General features: G+C 50.9%; 2 protein-coding genes across 14 annotated transcripts in view; one reads left to right on the forward strand and one right to left on the reverse strand.

Annotated features, from left to right (window-relative positions):
• MAST2 (microtubule associated serine/threonine kinase 2) overlaps nt 1–8,330 on the forward strand; it is a 182,709-nt gene extending 174,379 nt beyond the window's left edge. For 8 of the 12 annotated variants that reach the window (XM_059689996.1, XM_059689999.1, XM_059689998.1 and 5 more), the window contains 13 exons: nt 271–403; nt 1,953–2,118; nt 2,625–2,726; nt 2,989–3,111; nt 3,292–3,401; nt 3,746–3,900; nt 4,122–4,405; nt 4,514–4,708; nt 5,160–5,386; nt 5,548–5,670; nt 6,087–6,223; nt 6,328–6,521; nt 6,816–8,330. In XM_059689996.1, coding sequence (XP_059545979.1) covers nt 271–403; nt 1,953–2,118; nt 2,625–2,726; nt 2,989–3,111; nt 3,292–3,401; nt 3,746–3,900; nt 4,122–4,405; nt 4,514–4,708; nt 5,160–5,386; nt 5,548–5,670; nt 6,087–6,223; nt 6,328–6,521; nt 6,816–8,275 — 3,409 coding nt within the window. In that variant the 3' untranslated portion in view covers nt 8,276–8,330. Of the gene's footprint in view, nt 1–270; nt 404–1,952; nt 2,119–2,624; nt 2,727–2,988; nt 3,112–3,291; nt 3,402–3,745; nt 3,901–4,121; nt 4,709–5,159; nt 5,387–5,547; nt 5,671–6,086; nt 6,224–6,327; nt 6,522–6,815 lie in introns of all 12 variants that reach the window. The other 4 variants (XM_059689997.1, XM_059690004.1, XM_059689995.1 and 1 more) reach the window with 2 other exon arrangements.
• A 5,307-nt stretch (nt 8,331–13,637) lies between these two features.
• PIK3R3 (phosphoinositide-3-kinase regulatory subunit 3) overlaps nt 13,638–18,881 on the reverse strand; it is a 92,093-nt gene continuing 86,849 nt past the window's right edge. For both annotated transcript variants that reach the window (XM_059690029.1, XM_059690028.1), the window contains one exon: nt 13,638–17,289. In XM_059690029.1, coding sequence (XP_059546012.1) covers nt 17,091–17,289 — 199 coding nt within the window. In that variant the 3' untranslated portion in view covers nt 13,638–17,090. The remainder of the gene's footprint in view (nt 17,290–18,881) is intronic.

The following is an 18,881-nucleotide window of genomic DNA, read 5'->3' on the forward strand; positions in this document are numbered from 1 at the left end:
GGCTGACACCTGCCCGCAGGGAAGACTAGTGAAGGCAGCAAACAGAAGTGGGTTGGGGGAATGGGCAAAGAGCAGGTTGCTTGTGCAAAATGCAGTGCTCACAAAGCCAGAGTTCTTATTCCTTCCAAGCCCCTGTCTTCTCACTGAAGCTACCCTGCTGTCCCACAGGAGACCCTTAGAAGCCTGAGCGGGGAAATTTGGTACATAGTAAGGTTAGCACTTTTAGAAAACGAGGAAATAACTCCATTCTCTGTCTCTCTGGTTTCCCAGCCTCCTGATTACATCCATGGGGCATATCAAGCTCACTGATTTTGGCCTTTCTAAAATTGGCCTCATGAGTCTGACAACAAACTTGTACGAGGGCCACATTGAAAAGGATGCCCGGGAGTTCCTGGACAAGCAGGTAAGGAAGGATGGTTGAGCCTTTGGGGACTGAATTCCAGGCCTCAGAATAAAGATGGGGTATGCTTACCCTGTAGGTATATGTTAAGACTGGGAACTCCTATCTTTTTCATCTTTTGATTCCAGGGAAGCATTAAGATAGATCACACATTTAGAAAATAGGGTGGACCAGAGAATTATCCTATACAATGAAAGGCTAATATGCAAATCAACTGAACCGTAGAACGACCGGTCGTTATGACGCACACTGACCACCAGGGGGCAGACGCTCAATGCCAGAACTGCCTCCTGGTGGTCAGTGCACTCCCATGGGGGAGCACCGCTCAGCCAGAAGCCCTGAGCCAGGCTCACAGATGGCGAGCACAGCACCAGTGGTGGGAGCCTCTCTTACCTACGCAGCAATGCTAGATGTCCAACTGATGGCTTAGGCCCACTATAGGCGGGGAGCGGGCCTAGGCCGTCAGACATTCCCAAAGGGCTCCTGGACTACAAGAGGGCGCAGGCCAGGCTGAGGAACGCCCCCCACACCCCGAATGCATGAATTTCATGCACCGGGCCTCTAGTCCTGTATAATAAAACCCTAATATGCAAATCGACCGAATGGAGGAACAACCAGTCGCTATGATGCAAACTGACCACCAGGGGGCAGGTGTTCAATGTAGGAGCTGCTCCCTGGTGGTCAGTGTGCTCAGCCAGAAGCGGGGCTCACAGCTGGCGCAAGGGCGGTGGCGGGAACCTTTCCTGCCTCCACAGCAGCGCTAAGGACTCCTCGGGGGATGTCTGCCGAGGGGTCCCAGACTGCAAGAGGATGCAAGCCCAGCTGAGGGACTACCCCCCCTCCCCCCCCTCCAGTGCACTAATGTCATGCACCCAGCCTCTAGTCCTATATAATAAAAGCCTGATATGCTAAGTGTCCGACTGTTCGACCAGTAGCTCTGATGTGCACTGACCACCAGGGGGCCGATGCTCCAACTGGTAGGTTAGCTTGTTGCTGGGGTCTGGCCAATCAGGACTGGACAAGACAGGCCGGACACGCCCTAGATCCCTCCCACGTTCTTTCCCTGGCCCTGATCGTGCACCAGTGGGGTCCCTCAGCCTGGCCTGTGCCCTCTCACTATCCGGGACCCCTTGGGGATGTCGAAGAGCCGGTTTCAGCCCGATTCCCAAAGGCCAGGCTGAGAGACCCCACCCGTGTACAAATCTGTGCACCAGGCCTCTATAAAATCCAAAATCTTCCTCGGAGTTTGGAGAAAATGGGTCATATTACCATTGACACCCAGACTGGTGTGAGGTCCATTCTGAACCTCCTGGCTCAGTCAAGAGCAAGGCTCCCTTGGAGCTGCTATCCTTGGGTAATTAGGAGATACATAAACTCACCCCACCAACAGTTCCAACTCTGGTACCCTGGTTGCTTTTGCTCATTAACCAAAGTTAGCTGAGTCTTTATTCTCAGACTTTTTTCCCCCGAAGGTGGGAATCACCACCCCTCCAGCTGTCATGCCAGGGAACTGCCTCAGGAAGCTGAGTCAGCCTGATTTCTCTGTGCCCAGGTATGCGGGACTCCGGAGTACATTGCGCCTGAGGTGATTCTGCGTCAGGGCTATGGGAAGCCAGTGGACTGGTGGGCCATGGGCATAATCCTGTATGAGTTCCTGGTGGGTTGCGTCCCTTTCTTTGGAGACACTCCGGAGGAGCTCTTTGGGCAAGTGATCAGTGGTAGGTACCATCCCCCGGCCCCCGGGAGGCAGAGTCTGGATCCACAGATGATGATTTATGCCTGCACCCATGAGGCTCAGGGTTCTCGTCATGTAGGCTTGCCTTAGTTGTGTGTGCGCACAGCCACACGGTGTGTCACCTGGGGCTTGTTCTGGTTATGTACCTGTGTTGTCTGTGTGCGTATCCTGTGAGTGTGAGTTTTGTGTAGGCATGTACGTGTGTCTGGACTGTAAAGGCAGGAGGAGTTGGAGCTTCAGGGAAGTCATGGCTTTGCAGTGCCCACTCTGGACCAGAAAGCAAGCCATGCTCTGGGGCGTGCATTCTAGGAGGATAGGAACCTAAGGAATTGGGGTCCCAGGCAAGCTTTCAGGGATTCTGGGCTGAGCCCTTTATGCCTCCCTAGCCTTACTCTATCCGAGGACCATCTTCTCCGTCTCCCACTCTGCCTACAACTTCGGAGGCCTTCTCTCACCCACTGCCTTTCTCCTGCCCCCACGACCCTTCAGATGAGATTGTGTGGCCGGGGGGCGATGATGCATTACCGCCAGATGCCCAGGACCTCACCTCCAAACTGCTCCGCCAGAACCCTCTGCAGAGACTGGGTACAGGTAGGACAGGCCCCACGAAACTTTTTCATCACATGGGAGAGGGAGGAGGGAGGCTGAGTCCATGCCACCAGGAGGGCCAGGCTTCAAGTGCAGGCAGTGCCTGTGGGTCCTGAAACTCGCCCTGCTCCTCTGGGCAGATCTGGGAAGGTGCTGGAGCTGAGGCTCCAGGCCTAGCTTCTCGAGGTCTGGGTTCTCCCTGGACTTGCTGACCTGGGCTCCACCTGCTCACCCGCCCCCTGGTCCACGCCCTCCCTGTCCATAGGCAGTGCTTGTGAGGTGAAGCAGCACCCATTCTTCACTGGTCTGGACTGGACAGGACTTCTTCGCCAGAAGGCTGAATTCATTCCTCAACTGGAATCGGAAGATGACACTAGCTACTTTGACAGTAAGGCCACGATGGGTCAGGAGGATTAGGGCTCCTACCTGCTTTTTCAGAAATACCCATGCACTCTGAACTTGGCATGGGGAGAGCAACTTCTCCAGGCCCTCCCGAGGTTTGTTAGGGTCAAAAGAGGCCACCACCAGTGGCCTCTGAAGGGGACTGTCCTCTGTTTGTCTGACCCAGCCCGCTCAGATCGGTATCACCACGTGGACTCAGAAGATGAGGAGGAAGTGAGTGAAGATGGCTGTCTTGAGATCCGCCAGTTCTCTTCCTGCTCTCCCAGGTTCAGCAAGGTACCACTGCGGCACCCCGGACCGGCGAGGGCAGGCTGGAGGATTGGAAGAGGAGGACCCATCAAGGGTCATGCCTGGGCAGGCTGGGGAAGAGGTGAAGGGGCTTCCCCAGGAGAAAGAGGAGGAAAGGCAGGGCCTGCATATGACAGACACGTCTAGAACCACTCCAGGGGTGAGGCCAGGTCAGCCCAGCGGAATCGCTGTTTCCTTGAACATTCAAGGGTTTGTACAGGGGAAGGAAGGGAAGCACTGATTCAGATTCCTGGGGATCGGGTGCAGGGACGCTTTCTGCTCCTCAGGTTGTCTGTTGGAGCCCGTCCCCAGCACGTCTTCTGTGCCCACAGGTGTACAGTAGCATGGAGCGGCTGTCGCTGCTGGAGGAGCGCCGGACACCCCCCCCCACCAAGCGCAGCCTGAGTGAGGAGAAGGAAGACCGCTCAGATGGCCTGGCGGGGCTGAAGGGTCGAGATCGGAGCTGGGTGATTGGCTCCCCTGAGATGTGAGCACCCAGAGCTCACCCAGAGTGGGAGCACACCATCCTTCAGTTGTCACAGATTATGGGGGATTCAGATCCTGGGGAGGAGTGCTAGCGGCAGTGAGGGGGCGTCCACAAGAGCGGCTCCTCCGGAACGTCTGAGAAGTGTCTGTGAGACCCTAAGGAAGCCTGGGCTGGAGGAGGGAGACCCCAGGCCATCTCACCGCAGGCCTTGTGTCTTGCAGATTGCGGAAGCGGCTGTCGGTGTCTGAGTCCTCCCACACGGAAAGTGACTCAAGCCCTCCACTGACCGTGCGGCGTCACTGCTCAGGCCTCCTGGACGTGCCTCGCTTCCCGGAGGGCCCTGAGGAGGCCACCAGCACCCCCAGGAGGCAGCAGCAGGAGGGCATATGGCTTCTGACACCCACATCTGCAGAAGGGATGTCTGAGCCTATCCCTGAACGGCCAGTGGAGCAGCAGCTGAAGCTGGATGAGGAGCCTGCTAGCCAGAGCAGTGGTTCTAGACCAGGTGTGGCCCAGCAGGTGGCCAAAGGGCCCAGGCTGGACCATAATGCAGGGAGGCAGGGAGGGGCAGCTCGGCTGCATCGCAGGTCTCATTGCTCATTTGGGCCCACAGCCATGGAGACTCGAGGCCGTGGGACCCCACAGCTGGCTGAGGGAGCCACAGCTAAGGCCATCAGTGACCTGGCAGTGCGCAGGGCCCGCCACCGGCTGCTCTCAGGGGACTCTATAGAAAAGCGCACCCCTCGCCCCATCAGCAAAGTGATCAAGTCCGCCTCAGCCACAGCCCTGTCCCTCCTCATTCCTACAGGTGAGGCCTTGGGGAACTAGGATAAAACTCACAGGAAGGGCCCTGGAATCTCCGTGGGCCTGTGCAGGAAGGAGCCTGCACAGGGCAGGTGTGTCTGTGCATTTTATGTTGAGGAGCAGGTACCTGAGAGACCGTGTCACTGTTGTCCCTTTGTTATGAAACTAGAAGTCTCTAGTTTAAATATGCATGAAGGGTTCATATGGTCCCTGATCCACATAAGTAAGCGCTCAGAAAATGCCAGCTGCCATTTCATCACCTGCTGGGGTCTGAGAGGGCTCGGGTACAGGAGGGGCTTTGCTGCTCAGAGGCTGTGGGGAGGACATACCTGGGCTAAGGCTCTGTCTCTGGCTAGGGCTGTGTGCGATCAACAGCCTAGGCGGGGGGGCTGGTCTGGGATCTTTGCCAGGCCAGGGTCCCCTGACCCACTAAGTCCTGGTTTCTCATTCTCCAGAACACCACACCTGCTCTCCCTTGGCCAGCCCCATGTCCCCACATTCCCAGTCATCCAACCCATCATCCAGGGACTCTTCTCCAAGCAGGGACTTCTTGCCAGCCCTCAGCAACTCGAGGACCCCCATCATCATTCACCGAGCTGGCAAGAAGTATGGCTTCACCCTGCGGGCGATCCGTGTCTACATGGGTGACTTGGATGTCTACACTGTGCACCACATGGTGTGGGTATGTCCAGGCATCCAGACCCGCTGTCTCCCAGCTGCATCACTCCTCTACTTTCCCCTTACTAGGGCCTGCCTGTCCCTGCCCACACTACCCTCAGGCTCCGGCTCCGGCTCCGGCTCCGGCTCTGGCTCCAGACTGATAACTGTTCTCTCCCCGGGCAGCACGTGGAGGATGGTGGTCCAGCCAGTGAGGCGGGGCTTCGTCAGGGCGACCTCATCACTCACGTCAACGGGGAGCCTGTGCACGGGCTGGTGCACACTGAGGTGGTGCAGCTGATCCTGAAGGTGAGTGCTGGGGGGGCCGCCTGCTGTGGTCGACCCCAGCCTTGGAGGCTGCGACTGGCCGTAGGGGAGAAGGAGTCGAGTACACGTACACCTGGCACTGAGTACAGATGCACATACACAATCTGGGTACGGCCATAGCCATGCGTTTTCGCCAAAAGGCACCACCCTCACTGACCAAGGTCCAGTGATACTCTGGGCCTTGGGTAGGATTGGAGAGCAGGATGGGTAAGCCTCTTCTCTACCTTCTCAACCCAAACTACCTGGGCTCCAGTCAGAGCCATTTGCTAACCTGTGAAGAGAAGACAGGTCTGTGGTTCAGACAGAGGCTAGAGCTGTGGTCTAGCCATGCCCAGGGGTAGGAGTTGGATCAAAAATATGGCCGCCACCTTAGCCTGGGTTCATGTTCTGGTCCCCAGAGTGGAAACAAGTTGTCTATTTCAACAACTCCCCTGGAGAACACATCCATTAAAGTGGGGCCGGCACGGAGGGGCAGCTACAAGGCCAAGATGGCCCGAAGAAGCAAGCGGAGCCGGGGCAAAGATGGGCAAGAAAGGTGAGCCGGACTGGCCCTCGGGTCCGCTCTGGGCCAGTATGTGGTGCTTGTGTGTGCTGTGCCCTGTGCACCGAGCCAGACAGCTGTGACTCTTGTCTCTGCAGCAGAAAAAGGAGCTCCCTGTTCCGAAAGATCACTAAGCAGGCGTCCCTGCTCCACACCAGCCGCAGCCTCTCTTCCCTTAACCGCTCCTTGTCATCCGGAGAGAGCGGGCCAGGCTCTCCCACCCATGGCCACAGCCTTTCCCCCCGATCTCCCACTCAGGGCTACCGGGTGACTCCTGATGCTGTGCATTCAGGTAGGAAAGGCTCTCTGCAGATCGCAGACAGCCCCTGGGAGGTAGGAAAGCGCCTGCCCTCTGGTTCTCATGGGTCCCACTCTGAAACTGTCATTCAACCCACCCCCTGAAAGATCCAGCTGACTTGGAGGGGAGTGACAGGGGTGGAGGGTGACTTCATCTCTATGGCCTGGGCTCTGGCTCACTGATGGGGTAACCTTGATACTCCTGGGACATTCCAGGGCTAAGCATTGCCTTGCCCCTCAGTCATTTCTAACAGCTAACATTGCTCTCTCTGCTTTTGTCTGTGCAAAGTGGGAGGGAATTCGTCACAGAGCAGCTCCCCCAGCTCCAGCGTGCCCAGCTCTCCAGCCGGCTCCGGGCACACACGGCCCAGCTCCCTGCACGGTCTGGCACCCAAGCTCCAACGGCAGTACCGCTCTCCACGGCGCAAGTCAGCAGGCAGCATCCCACTGTCACCACTGGCCCACACCCCTTCTCCACCACCAGCAGCTTCACCCCAGCGCTCCCCATCACCCCTGTCTGGCCATGGAACCCAGGCCCTCCCCACCAAGCTTCACGTGTCGCCTCCCCTAGGCAGGCAACTCTCCCGGCCCAAGAGTGCGGAGCCGCCCCGCTCTCCACTACTGAAGAGGGTGCAGTCCGCTGAGAAACTGGCGGCTGCACTTGCTGCTTCTGAGAAGAAGCTAGCCCCTTCTCGAAAGCATAGCCTTGACCTGCCCCACCCTGAGCTCAAGAAGGAACTGCCACCCAGGGAAGTCAGTCCTCTGGAGGTAGCTGGGACCAGGAGTGTGCTGTCTGGGAAGGGGGTGCTGCCAGGGAAGGGAGTGCTGCAGGCTGCGCCCTCACGAGCTCTAGGCTCCCTCCGGCAGGACCGGGCCGAGCGGCGAGAGTCGCTGCAGAAGCAGGAAGCCATCCGTGAGGTTGACTCTTCAGAGGACGACGCTGACGGGCCTGAGAACAGCCAAGCTGAGCAGGAGCCACGCTTGGCACCCAACCCAGAAGTGGGCCAGGATCCGCCCCTCAGAGGAGCAGAGGGGGAGGAAGAAGAAGCCTTCCTGCCCAGGGACCCCCGAATGGAAGGCCCCGGTGACCCCCAGAGGAAGCTTGGGATCCTGCATGTCTTTGAGGAGGCTGCCAGCTCCTTGTCACCAGCTCCCAGCCTGGGTGGGGCTGGGCCCACAGACCCCATCCCCCCTGAAGGCTGCTTGAAGGCCCAGCTCCTCCGCACCCAGGCACCGACAGCACTTTGTCCCAGTTCCCCAGGACTCATCCCCACCAGTGGGCCCCCTGCCTCCTCCACCACTGGAGGGCCAAGCCCATGGTCCTGGAAATTCCTCCTTGAGGGCCCAGAGGGGGCATCCATAAGCAGAAAGGCAACAACGGAAGGTGGGTTGGTCAGCTCCCAGGATTTGGAAGCCACAACTCCAGCCCATCCTGAGAACCTGTCTCCTAGGCAGGAGGGGAAGTCATGGCCACCCAATGCCCCTGGGCTGGCCCACCCTTGTCAGCTTTCCAGCCAAAGCTGGCGCTGGGAGCCTGAGTGTGCGCAGATAGAGAAGGAGGAGCCAGCCCTGGGCGTCACCACAGTGCCTGAGGCCTCAGGTGACAGGAGGCAGAACCTTCCCTGCAGAAGCTGCCCCCTCACCCAGGAGCCTGGGCCCAACCCGCTCCAAAGGGGCCGAGACCCAGGGGCCCCTCACAAGCATCAGGACTTGGCAGTGGCAACCAATGAGCTTTTAAAGCAAACATAGCAGTTGTCTGCCATTTCTTAACTCAGATCTGTATAATACATGCTCTTAGAAACCATCTTTATGTCTTTTGCTTGCTTCTTTCCTCAGTCAACACAAATGTAACTCAAAAGTCCTATGTTATTGCTGATAATAGAGTGACTAAAACAGTTTCTACTGTCAGGAGAGGGGTCTCTAACCCACCTTGGCTTCCCAGAGATTATGACATCTGAGCTCAAATGTCATACTTACTACCTGAAGGATAGGTAATAGGTAGTAATTTGCTGGGTTAGAAGAGTAGGAATTAGTGTAAGGCTGTCTAGGCAGAGAGTATAGCACTTAACCATATGCCTGGTATATTCAAAAACCAAAAGTGGAAATGGGTGTAGTGAGTTAGGCAAGGGTCATACTGATGGTCTTACAAGAATTTAGACTTTCTGTAAGTGATAAAGAACCCAAGAAGGTCACGTAGCGACTAATATTCCTGCTTTATAGATAAGGAACTCGGGTTTTCAGATATTAACAAAATTGTATAGCTTGGGCAGAGCTGGGATTAGAACCTAGAGATCTCTTGACTCTAGAACCCACATATCTACCCCAAGTTAGAATGCCTCTTAGCCAGAAAATGGAAGAGGAAAGGTGGAGGGAGGTGAAGAGTTAACTTGGTACTTGGGGGACATCCCCAAGGTAACTAGATGTCTGGGTCTCGAACGCAATAGAGAGCTAGACTGATGATAGAAAACTGAGAGCCATTAATGTATCAATAAGGTGACGTGTAATTCTTTTTTTTTTATATATTTTATTGATTTTTTACAGAGAGGAAGGGAGAGAGATAGATAGTCAGAAACATCGATGAGAGAGAAACATCGATCAGCTGCCTCCTGCACATCTCCTACTGGGGATATGCCCGCAACCAAGGTACATGCCCTTGACCGGAATCGAACCTGGGACCTTTCAGTCCGCAGGCCGACGCTCTATCCACTGAGCCAAACCGGTTCCGGTGTAATTCTTTCAACAATAAAGAATTATTTTTAAAAGAATATCATCAAGCTGAAAAAAATAAAACAGCAAAAAATAGATAAAATAAAATAATGATGTACTGAGGGGCATAAGCATTTAAGACAAAGAAAGACTTAGAAGCAGCAGCCAGAAGGGCACGATAAAATCCAAGAGAAGAGTTTTAAAACGGGTGGGGTTACTTGGTAAAATGCTGGGAGGCCAGGTGAGATGAAAATAGAGAACCACCTTCCATGTTCAGTAACAAGTCATGAATGTTTGTCGTCAGTGAGCCCTTCCTGGGCTATTCAGATAGGCCTCTGCACTGGAGATGGACATTGCTGACCTGGGCAGCCCCCACAGTGAGCAGAACTGCACTGGGTGGGTGGGTGGTATTGGGGGAGGGGGGACATCTGGGACATTCTGTCGGAGGAGTCGTGGCCTCGCAGGAACAGGGCTGAGGGGGAGTGCCACGGCTAGAAGAGTGCCTCCAGATCACGAAGGGCTTTATGAAACTGCTGTCTTGCACTATTGTCCCATAATCCAATGCCTAGGGCCAAAGGAGAGGTAACAAGAGGCCTGGAAACTGGAAAACGTATCTGGGTCACTGGCTGGGTGTTTCAAGCACCCTGCAGCTCTTGGTCACCCTGCATGGGGAAGGCTGTGGCCGCCAGAGGGCGTGCTCTGCCCACAATGCAAAGCCCACAAGTGGGACATTTGGCCCCTCAGCCTTTCCCGTTCCCTCGTGAACTCACTTATTCCTTCAGTCATTCATTAATAGTCGACCCCTGCACTGGACACTAGGAATAAAGGTAACTGGTTGCCTGAGGGAGTCCACCCCCCATGTACATCAGGATCTGCTTAGAAGGGCCACACCATGGGGCGAAGGGGCTGGGGCATGCACAACTTACAGTAGTCCATGGGGGAGAGACTGCCTGCCCCTTAAGGGGTTGGAAATGGCAGGCAGGAGAGGAGGGTTGGGAGGAGTAGGCACAGAGATGCTAAGCGTCCTGTAATGCATGGGGTAAGTGCTAGTGGGGCAGTTGAGAAACTGCCTGATAAGCCTGAGGGCAGTGAGGAGTTTCTGGGAGGTAACCACAGGAAATGGTATAAGCAGATTTATGTTTTAGGAAGATCACTGGCTGCAGTATAGAGAGGCTCAAGTAGAATAAGCAGACCAGAAAGAAAATAATGTAGTGACCCATTATGGTGGTCTAACCTAGGACAACAGGAGTTTTCTTAGAGCAGCGGTTCTCAACCTGTGGGTCACGACCCCTTTGGGGGTCAAATGACCCTTTCACAGGGGTCACCTAAGACCATCGGAAAACATATATAATTACATATTGGTTTTGTGATTAATCACTATGCTTTAATTATGTTCAATTTGTAACAATGAAATTGGGGGTCACCACAACATGAGGAACTGTATTAAAGGGTCGCAGCATTAGGAAGGTTGAGAACCACTGTCTTAGAGGAAAGGTATAGGGAGTTGGACACAGATTTGGCAGCCATCAGCAAATAGCTGGTAATTAAAGGCATAGGAGTTCATGGGGACTGTACAGAGAATACGTATAAAAGGGAAAAGGCCCAAGACATTAGGAATAACCCAAAGGGAGGGAGCCAGTGAAGAGTAACTGAAGTGGGGAATAAGATCCTGAACGTGGGAGAAGCTGTACCATTTTAAGAATTTTATAACTTACCCTAACAGCGATTGAAAGTTATTTAATGGTTTTACAGTTTCAGATTTGTACTTTGAAAAGACGACTCCAGTTGCTATAACAACAATAGATTTGAGGAGGTCAAGAATGGAAGAAGGGAGGCCTTCTGGTATGGAAGTTAGAGATGATAGTGAAGCAGTGGATTGAGAAGTGATACCTTCGATTCTTACAAAGTTGTATTTGTGTATGGGTTGATGGTGGGTTTTATTTAGACACTAGGGGCCCGGTGCACGAAATTCGTGCACTGGGTGTGTGTGGGGGGGGGGAGTGTCCCTCAGCCCAGCCTGCCCCCTCTCACATACTGGGAGCCCTCAGGCATTGACCCCCATCACCCTCCAATCTCAGGATCGGCCCCTTGCCCAGGCCTGACGCCTCTGGCCTAGGCGTCCGGCCCGGGCAGCGGGGACCCGCAGCTGCAGCGGCCCCGCGATCGTGGGCTCCGCTTTAGGCCCAGGCAAGGGACCCCTAGCTCCTGGGACTGCCAGCTTCGACCGTGCCCAGCTCCCATCGCTGGCTCCACCCCTACTTCCTGCTATCACTGGCCAGGGCGGAAAAGGCACCTGATTCTCCGATCATGGCTGGGGGGCAGGGTAAAGGCGGCCCCGGGGCCGCCTTTGCCCTGCTCCCCAGCTCTTAGCTCCCCCCTGGGTTTCCAATCACTGTCAGTGGCAGGGGGCTTCTTCCTGCTTTCCCTTTCGCCTCCCTGCATTGTGCCTACATATGCAAATTAACCGCCATCTTGTTGGCAGTTAACTGCCAATCTTAGTTGGCAGTTAACTGCCAATCTTAGTTGGCAGTTGATTTGCATATAGCCCTGATTAGCCAATGAAAAGGGTAGCTCGTATGCCAATTACCATTTTTCTCTTTTATTAGTGTTGATGAAACAGAGAAGGTATCAATAACATCTACTTTTCAGACTTACATAAGCAGATGAGTTACTTGTTCCCATTCACTGAGATAATGGAAGAGAAAGCGGGCAATGTGGTGACATGCAGACAGTAAACTGAATATGAGGTCTGAGCAGGAGAAACAGATGGACATACTTAGTTTAGAGATGGTAGGTGAATTCATGGATATGGATAGAACTGCCAGGGGAAAGGCATACCTGAGAAAGGAGCAGGGGTCCAGGATAATTAAAATGAACAGATACAGGAGGAAATCTAGATGAATGAGTTGTCATGGAGCCAATGGTAGAGTTTTTCCTGGAGAATAGTCAACAGTGATAGTTATTGGAAGACACGAAGGAGAGCAGTTTCAGGTAATGGTGGAAACTATACTGAAATGCTTAAGGAAGTGAGGCAATAAAGACAAATTTACACAATTTTTTCAAAAATAGTTTAGGCTGAGCCTATCAAGGCCCTCTTCTCATGGATACTGTGCCGTAGTCACCATGGATATATAAAACAAGCAAGCAGTCAGGACCTGGAAAGACCACCTCTCCTCAGTGGAGTTGTCAGAAGCTATGAGTCTGGGCTGCTGGAGGCCATGTGTCCACCTGGAGAGCCTATACACAAAGTGAAACCACGCATGAGCTGGCATAGCAGAGATGGAGAGAGACATGATGCTTAGGATATTTGAGGCCCATAATCAGATTTTCCAATTACATTAGGCAATAAAGGCCATGTTCAAATGTCAGTGGATGATTCAACTGAGAGGAAACAATGTTGAAAGAATTGCTAACTGATCATGGGAAGTTCCTGAGAAGGTGAGAGAAAACAGGATCCAAGGGCTACCTCGTGTAATTTAATAGGTGAGCAGGAGAGGAGTTTTGTGAATACAGACAGGTTTGTAAATTTGGTGGTAAGAAGATAAGGGAATTCATAACCAAGCATGTTTTCTCTGTAAATAAGTTAGCAGTATCTGTGGGATGCTGAAGTTCCTAGTAGAGATATCCAGCCAGCAGGTGGAGTACAGAAGAGAGGACTGGACTGAAGATAGGAATTTGAGGTCTTATGTAGAGTGGAAGCAACTCTTGGAATTGGGGAAATAATCCATAATCCCTAGCAGTGGCCTTGGGGGTGCCATGTAGCTAAAATGCAGTGAGGGAGGTCATAGGCAAGGTCACTTAGAACAAGGAAACTATTCCCTGATCTGATCTGATTTGTAAGTCAGTGCCCATCCATGGGGCCTGAGACATGGGTGAGAACTGCAATGTTCTGTGCAAGCAGAGGTCATCGCTTGCTTGCTGACTATGTTCCCAACACATGGGAACCTCAACAAAGTGCCTGGCAGAATGGTGACAAGGGCCTGAGGCAACAAGAGGACACACCGTAAGCCTGAGCCCATTTCCCCTGCCTTCAAAATAGAATGTGGAAATACCTTTATTTCCAGACAGAAAGATGTGATGAGAATCAATAAACTGGGCTTTCTAATTGTCAGGAATGGGGAGAGGAGGAAATGGCTCTCAGATTTAACTTTCTCAGATTAGTTTCTGAGTCTCCATGTGTCTTGTGTCAGGCAGACAGGATTCTGGCTTCATACCTGTTTGGGTCGACGTCCTCTTCTTCAGGGATAGAAGTGCCTCTGGTGGCCCCAGTTCAGCTGCAGGACCAATCTTTTGATGCTCATGGGAGAGAAGGTTTGGAAGTTTCAGGGCTTTTCAACACCCCGGACGTCTTCCCCTTGCTCCTAACCCCAAACCACCTCCCTCTATAGCACGAGGACAAAAAAGGTACTTTATTGAAATGTCTTTATTGCATTACTGGAGCAAGTTGGCCAAACTGTCCCCGCTTGGGGAAGATCCAAAACAAAAAGACCAAAAAGTATCTTCCCCATCTTCCCCCCACCCTCCCCTACAACTGCACAGCAATGTCTGAACACATCTGGTGACAAGAACAATTTGCAAAAGTGGTCTAGGAACTACATTATGAACTGTCCCAACACAAGACATATAGTTGGCTTCCTTGTGAATCAGGTATTTTTACGTAAACTACATGAATTTTTTTGACTACATCAAAGACAACAGAATAGGTTTTTCACAAGTAACAACAGGGCACCAAAGTCACATGCTGGAATCTGTAAGGAAACAAGGTTGTCACAAGTGGCTGGAGCTGGAGCAAGGCTGAGCAGTTGGCAGCAGAGGGCCCAGGCAGACCCCCATCTGGACCCTCTGCTCTGAGGCCACTAAAGCCTCATAGAGGACTACTCTGGAGTCTTAACCTTGAAAACTAGGAATTGCCCAGATGCGATTCTTGGCCCAAGAGGACCCAGGAGGCTGGTTCCTTGCAGCAAGAAAAAACCCATGGAAGACACCATACTGGCTCTCAAAAAAGCATTCCCAGAGCACATGAGGCCCAAAATAACTGGGAGGTGCCATCAGGGCTTGGAAATGAAATGGGGTAGGAGTGTTATTAGGATTCCTCAACCTTGACTAAATCAGCAATAAGGACACAGCTACCCTGGAGAGGCCTGAGCCATGGCCAAGGTTTAGCATCTATGGCCTGGTGTGACAGAACATTGTTCAGTGATGAAAGCTCCATCTGGAATAGATGGGCCTAGGAGCTATGTCCAGCCTGCCCCAAGCTGCTTTCACGTTGGTAGCTGGCTTCTCTAGCCAGGAAAGCAATGGGCCACTCTGGTCTTGTTCTGTCTCTTTACCCTCTGCCTCAGTGAGGATGCAGTTAAGATGCCATAAAAAAGCATCCCAGGACACAGAACTAGACTCAGATGGAGGCCAAGGCTTGCTGCCTAGACCACAGAGTAAAGAAGCAGCATAGTACTGCTCCACATGGTTAGCAGACTGGTCCCTATGCCACTTCCACTGACTCATCGGGATCAAGCAAATCGTGGCAAAGACACTTTCAATTTCTCAAATGATCCCTAGGTCTTAGTCCCCACAAAGCAACAAATTGGAGAATGAAAAACAGGAAACAAAAAGTGAAGGAATGTAGGACTAAAAAAGAGCAGCCCTTCTCCACAAGCCAGCATCCCAAGTGAGATAACAGATGACGCTAGCTCTCTCCCTGCACACCCTTAACACCTGCCTGACAAGGAGCAACACACAGTTCAACATTACAGTTGTGTATCCTTATCCCCATTTTCATTTAAGACATTCAGCACACTAAATTTTAGTACCAGAAAGGAGGGATTCCTTGCACCCAATCTTGAGCAACTAACCGTGTAAGCAGGTTCAACACCAGGTGCAAGGCTACCCAGGTGTGTCTAGCAGCAATCAGCCTGCCATTACTCTAAAACTTCCAGCAAGATTTCAATCTGGCAGTCTGGGGAAGGGATGTGCAGTTCACTCAGTTAAGGGCTTAAGTTAGAACAGTGACACTGAAGGGGCTTCATTTGTCTGCCTCATCCAATTTTGAAACTGCAGCGTAACCAAGGAAAAGCCAAAGATATGCCCTTTCCTTCCTATCCTCATCTACGTCTGATTTCTATGTCGTAGTTCATTTTAGACCCTGAAACCAAGATAAATGCTCAGGAAAAGCAATATGTTTCTTTCATCCCCCAAACAAGAGCTTTCCTAGCTGTGAGCCTAAGTACCAAGACCCAGCTATTGGCTTCTTGCATAGCTCAGCCAGGACGCCTGACTGCACAGCTTTGGGCTCAAACAGCTGACTCACTCTGAGCCTATTCTGGTTCCAGGACTGGCTCAGAGGCAACTGAATTCTATTTGTCCAATGAGTGTCAACTGCTGGGGGAGGGCATAATGGAGGTAGGAGGAGATGCCTGCCGCCAACTCCATTCGCCTAGCTCCACTCAGTCGGAAGGCTTAAACCACATGGAGCAGAAGATCCTGGCCTAAAATCAGGACAGTCTGTGCACATCATCTTAATGGCAGGATCACAGAAGAGGCAGAGAAGAGCCTCCAGATGGTTTTTACTAACAGTCTGAACTCCAAACCATCTGATCCTTTCCTGACAAAAGTATGGAAGCACATGGGTAATGTGGTATAACCCTTGCCCTGGACACCGGAGCCCCTGGGTCTGTGATATACTGAGGTTCCTGCCCCCAATCTCGTCCCTTCCTGCTACAGCCTTAGCAACCCATGAATGCCCTGAAGCCCTACCCGGCAAAGGACAGGGGTGAGTCATTAACGTGATCACTGTTTCCGCAGGGCCTTTCCACTTGGGGAAGCACATGTAAGAATGTTGTTCTATATCATTATTTGGTATATCAAGCCATCTAAAAGCACTGGATTGCACCTTTTCTTTACTCATACAAACAAGTTACAAAGGTTTCAAACAACAGATCATTCTTTAGGCTAAGGAAACACCACACAAGCACCAACTTCATTTTATGATTCAAAGCTTACCATGCCTACAAAAAATACCACTATTCCTCACCTCAGAGAAACAAGGGCAGGGCAGAGGGGTTACACTGACCAATTTTAGTGTTTGCTAAAACTAACAAATTCTAGCTTTCCTTTTATTTTCAAGTTTCGGTACAGAAGTGTGCATTCAGACACGAGTGCTGCCTTCTTCCATCAGACCTTAGCCCTGTAACAAACATTGTTTTTCTGGGATCAATTTGGTTTCTAAACAATGTTTTTCAGAGAGAGGAGCTATGAGATGCTGATGTCTACGTTATGTTGATTAAGAAACACAAGACCTTCAGGCGAAGGGTTTTTACTCCCTTGACTGAGAGTCTGTAGATGAAATCCCCAGCCTCCCCATTCTCCTTTGGTTGTCTTTGTCACTGAATGCCATTCTACCACAGAACCAAAACAACCTTCTCTGTGGGAGGAAGTTAAGAGAGATTGCCAGATCAAAACGGAACTCCCCACAGAGCCACACCCATCGCATTCTCAGAGTTGAAGACCCAAAGAGGACATGGACTCTGCAGAAGCTTCCAGATATAACCCCCGACCCCCTCAAGCCTAATGTGTTCTGTTGAGGGTGCCTGTCTAAAAAAAAAACAAAAACCCCAGTGAAACAGACTTCCCAAAAAACCACATCTGCTTCCAGCTTCCTATGCTAGTGCAGCAGCACAGCTGGGTCCCCAGGATCCAGAGGCCCCTTACACCCCTCCTGACCGCTGCTGCTCGGCCTCTCCACTTCACATTCACAGAATCACTTCTTGTGCAAAACAAGCAGTCTACGTAGAAAGAATGCCCTCATAGTCTAATAAAACTGTAGAAAAAATGCTAGAGAGCCACCTCTCTTCCCACTCCCACTTTATCTGCAGAACGAGGGCATCTGTGCGTGGACAGGGTAGGCAAGCCTGACGTTGAGGGAGTCGTTGTGCTGAACGAGGGAGGTCTGCTGGTAGTGGAGCACCAACTCCTTCAGCGAGCTGTACAGGTTGTAGGGCTCGGCGAAGCCATAGCCCCGGGCAGTGCTGTAGATCACACAGTGCTTCACTTCCCCATCGGCACTGCAAGGTACAACACGCAAACACCACGGAATTAAGGCAGGAAATAATAAAGGGACCCCAGAAGCCTGAAAGCAACTATTTTGTAGAGGAGGAGCAGAAATGTTTGTCAACCAAGTTTGTAAAATGTCACATCCATGTGTGTCTCCATCACTCCCTCACAGACCTGCCGCCTCCCGCCAAGACCTGGTAAAGCTAAAATGGATGGCTCCATGTAGTCACTCAACTTAGGCAAGAATACTAAGGGGGGCAGAACAAACCAAAAAACATTTTTTTAGTGTATAAATCAGTATTTTTAGAATATTCACAAGGTTGTGCAACAATCACCACGATCTAATTCTAGAATATTTTCACCACCCTAAAAAGAAACCATATAGCAATTACTCTATTCCTCCCTCCCCCCCAGCCCGTGGCAACTAACCTATTTTCCGTCTCTATGGATTTGCCTATTCTGGACATTTCATATAAATGGAATCATACAATATCACACAACTTTTTGTACCTGGCTTTCACTTAGCACACTATTTTCAAAGTCTCTCATGTTGTAGCATGTATTAGTACTTCATTTTTTCTTATAGCTGAATAAATATTTTATTGTGTGGATATTCCACATTTTGTTTATCCATTCATCAATGGATGGATATTTGGGTTGTTTCCACGTTTTTGGCTATTATGAATGATGCTCTGAACATTGGTGTATGAGTTTTTGTATGGACATATATTTTCAGTTCTCTTGGATGTTATCTAAGAGTGGAACTGCTGAGTCACATGGTTTAGCTTTGTGAGGAACTGCCAAACTGGTTTCCCAAATGGTTGTACCTTTCTATACTCCTGCCAGAAGTGTAAGAGGATTGAATTTCTCCACATTCTTTTGAACACTTCTTATTGTCCATCTTTTTTATTTTATAGTCATCCTAGTGGTGTCTCATTATGGTTTTGATTTGCAGTTTTCTAATGGCTACTGATATTGAGCAACTTTTCATATGCTTATTGACCACTTATATATCTTAAGAAAAATGTATATTTAAATATTTTTCCCGTTTTTAAATTGGGACATTTGTCTTTCTATTAAGAGTTCTTTATGTATTAGACACTAGTTGCTTAATGGATATATGATTTCTAAATATTTTATCCTATTCTTTAGGTTGTCTTTTCACTTTTTTGACAGTTTCCTTTGATGAAAAAAAGTTTTTAATTATGTTGAAGACCAAATTATCTATTTTTCCTTTTGGTGTTTGTACTTTGGATATGTAAGAAACCACTGCCTAACCCAAAGTCACAAAGATTTATGCCTATGTTTTCTCCTAAGTGTTTTATACTTGTAGCTTTTACATTTAGATCTATAATTCATTCTTAGTTAATTTTTGTATATAGTGTGAGGTAGGGGTCCAACTCTCTTCTTTTGCATGTGGCTCACCAGTTGTCACAGCATCATGTGTTGAAATGACTATTTTTTCCCCACTGAATGGTCTTGAGACCCTTGTTGAACACCAATTGACCATAAGTGTAAGAATTTCTTGACTCTCAGTTCTGTTCACTGATCTACATGTTTATCCGACTGTGAGTGCCTCACAGTTTTTATTATATAGCTTTGT

Source organism: Myotis daubentonii, chromosome 3 (genome assembly GCF_963259705.1).
Source record: "Myotis daubentonii chromosome 3, mMyoDau2.1, whole genome shotgun sequence".
Taxonomy (NCBI): domain Eukaryota; kingdom Metazoa; phylum Chordata; class Mammalia; order Chiroptera; family Vespertilionidae; genus Myotis; species Myotis daubentonii.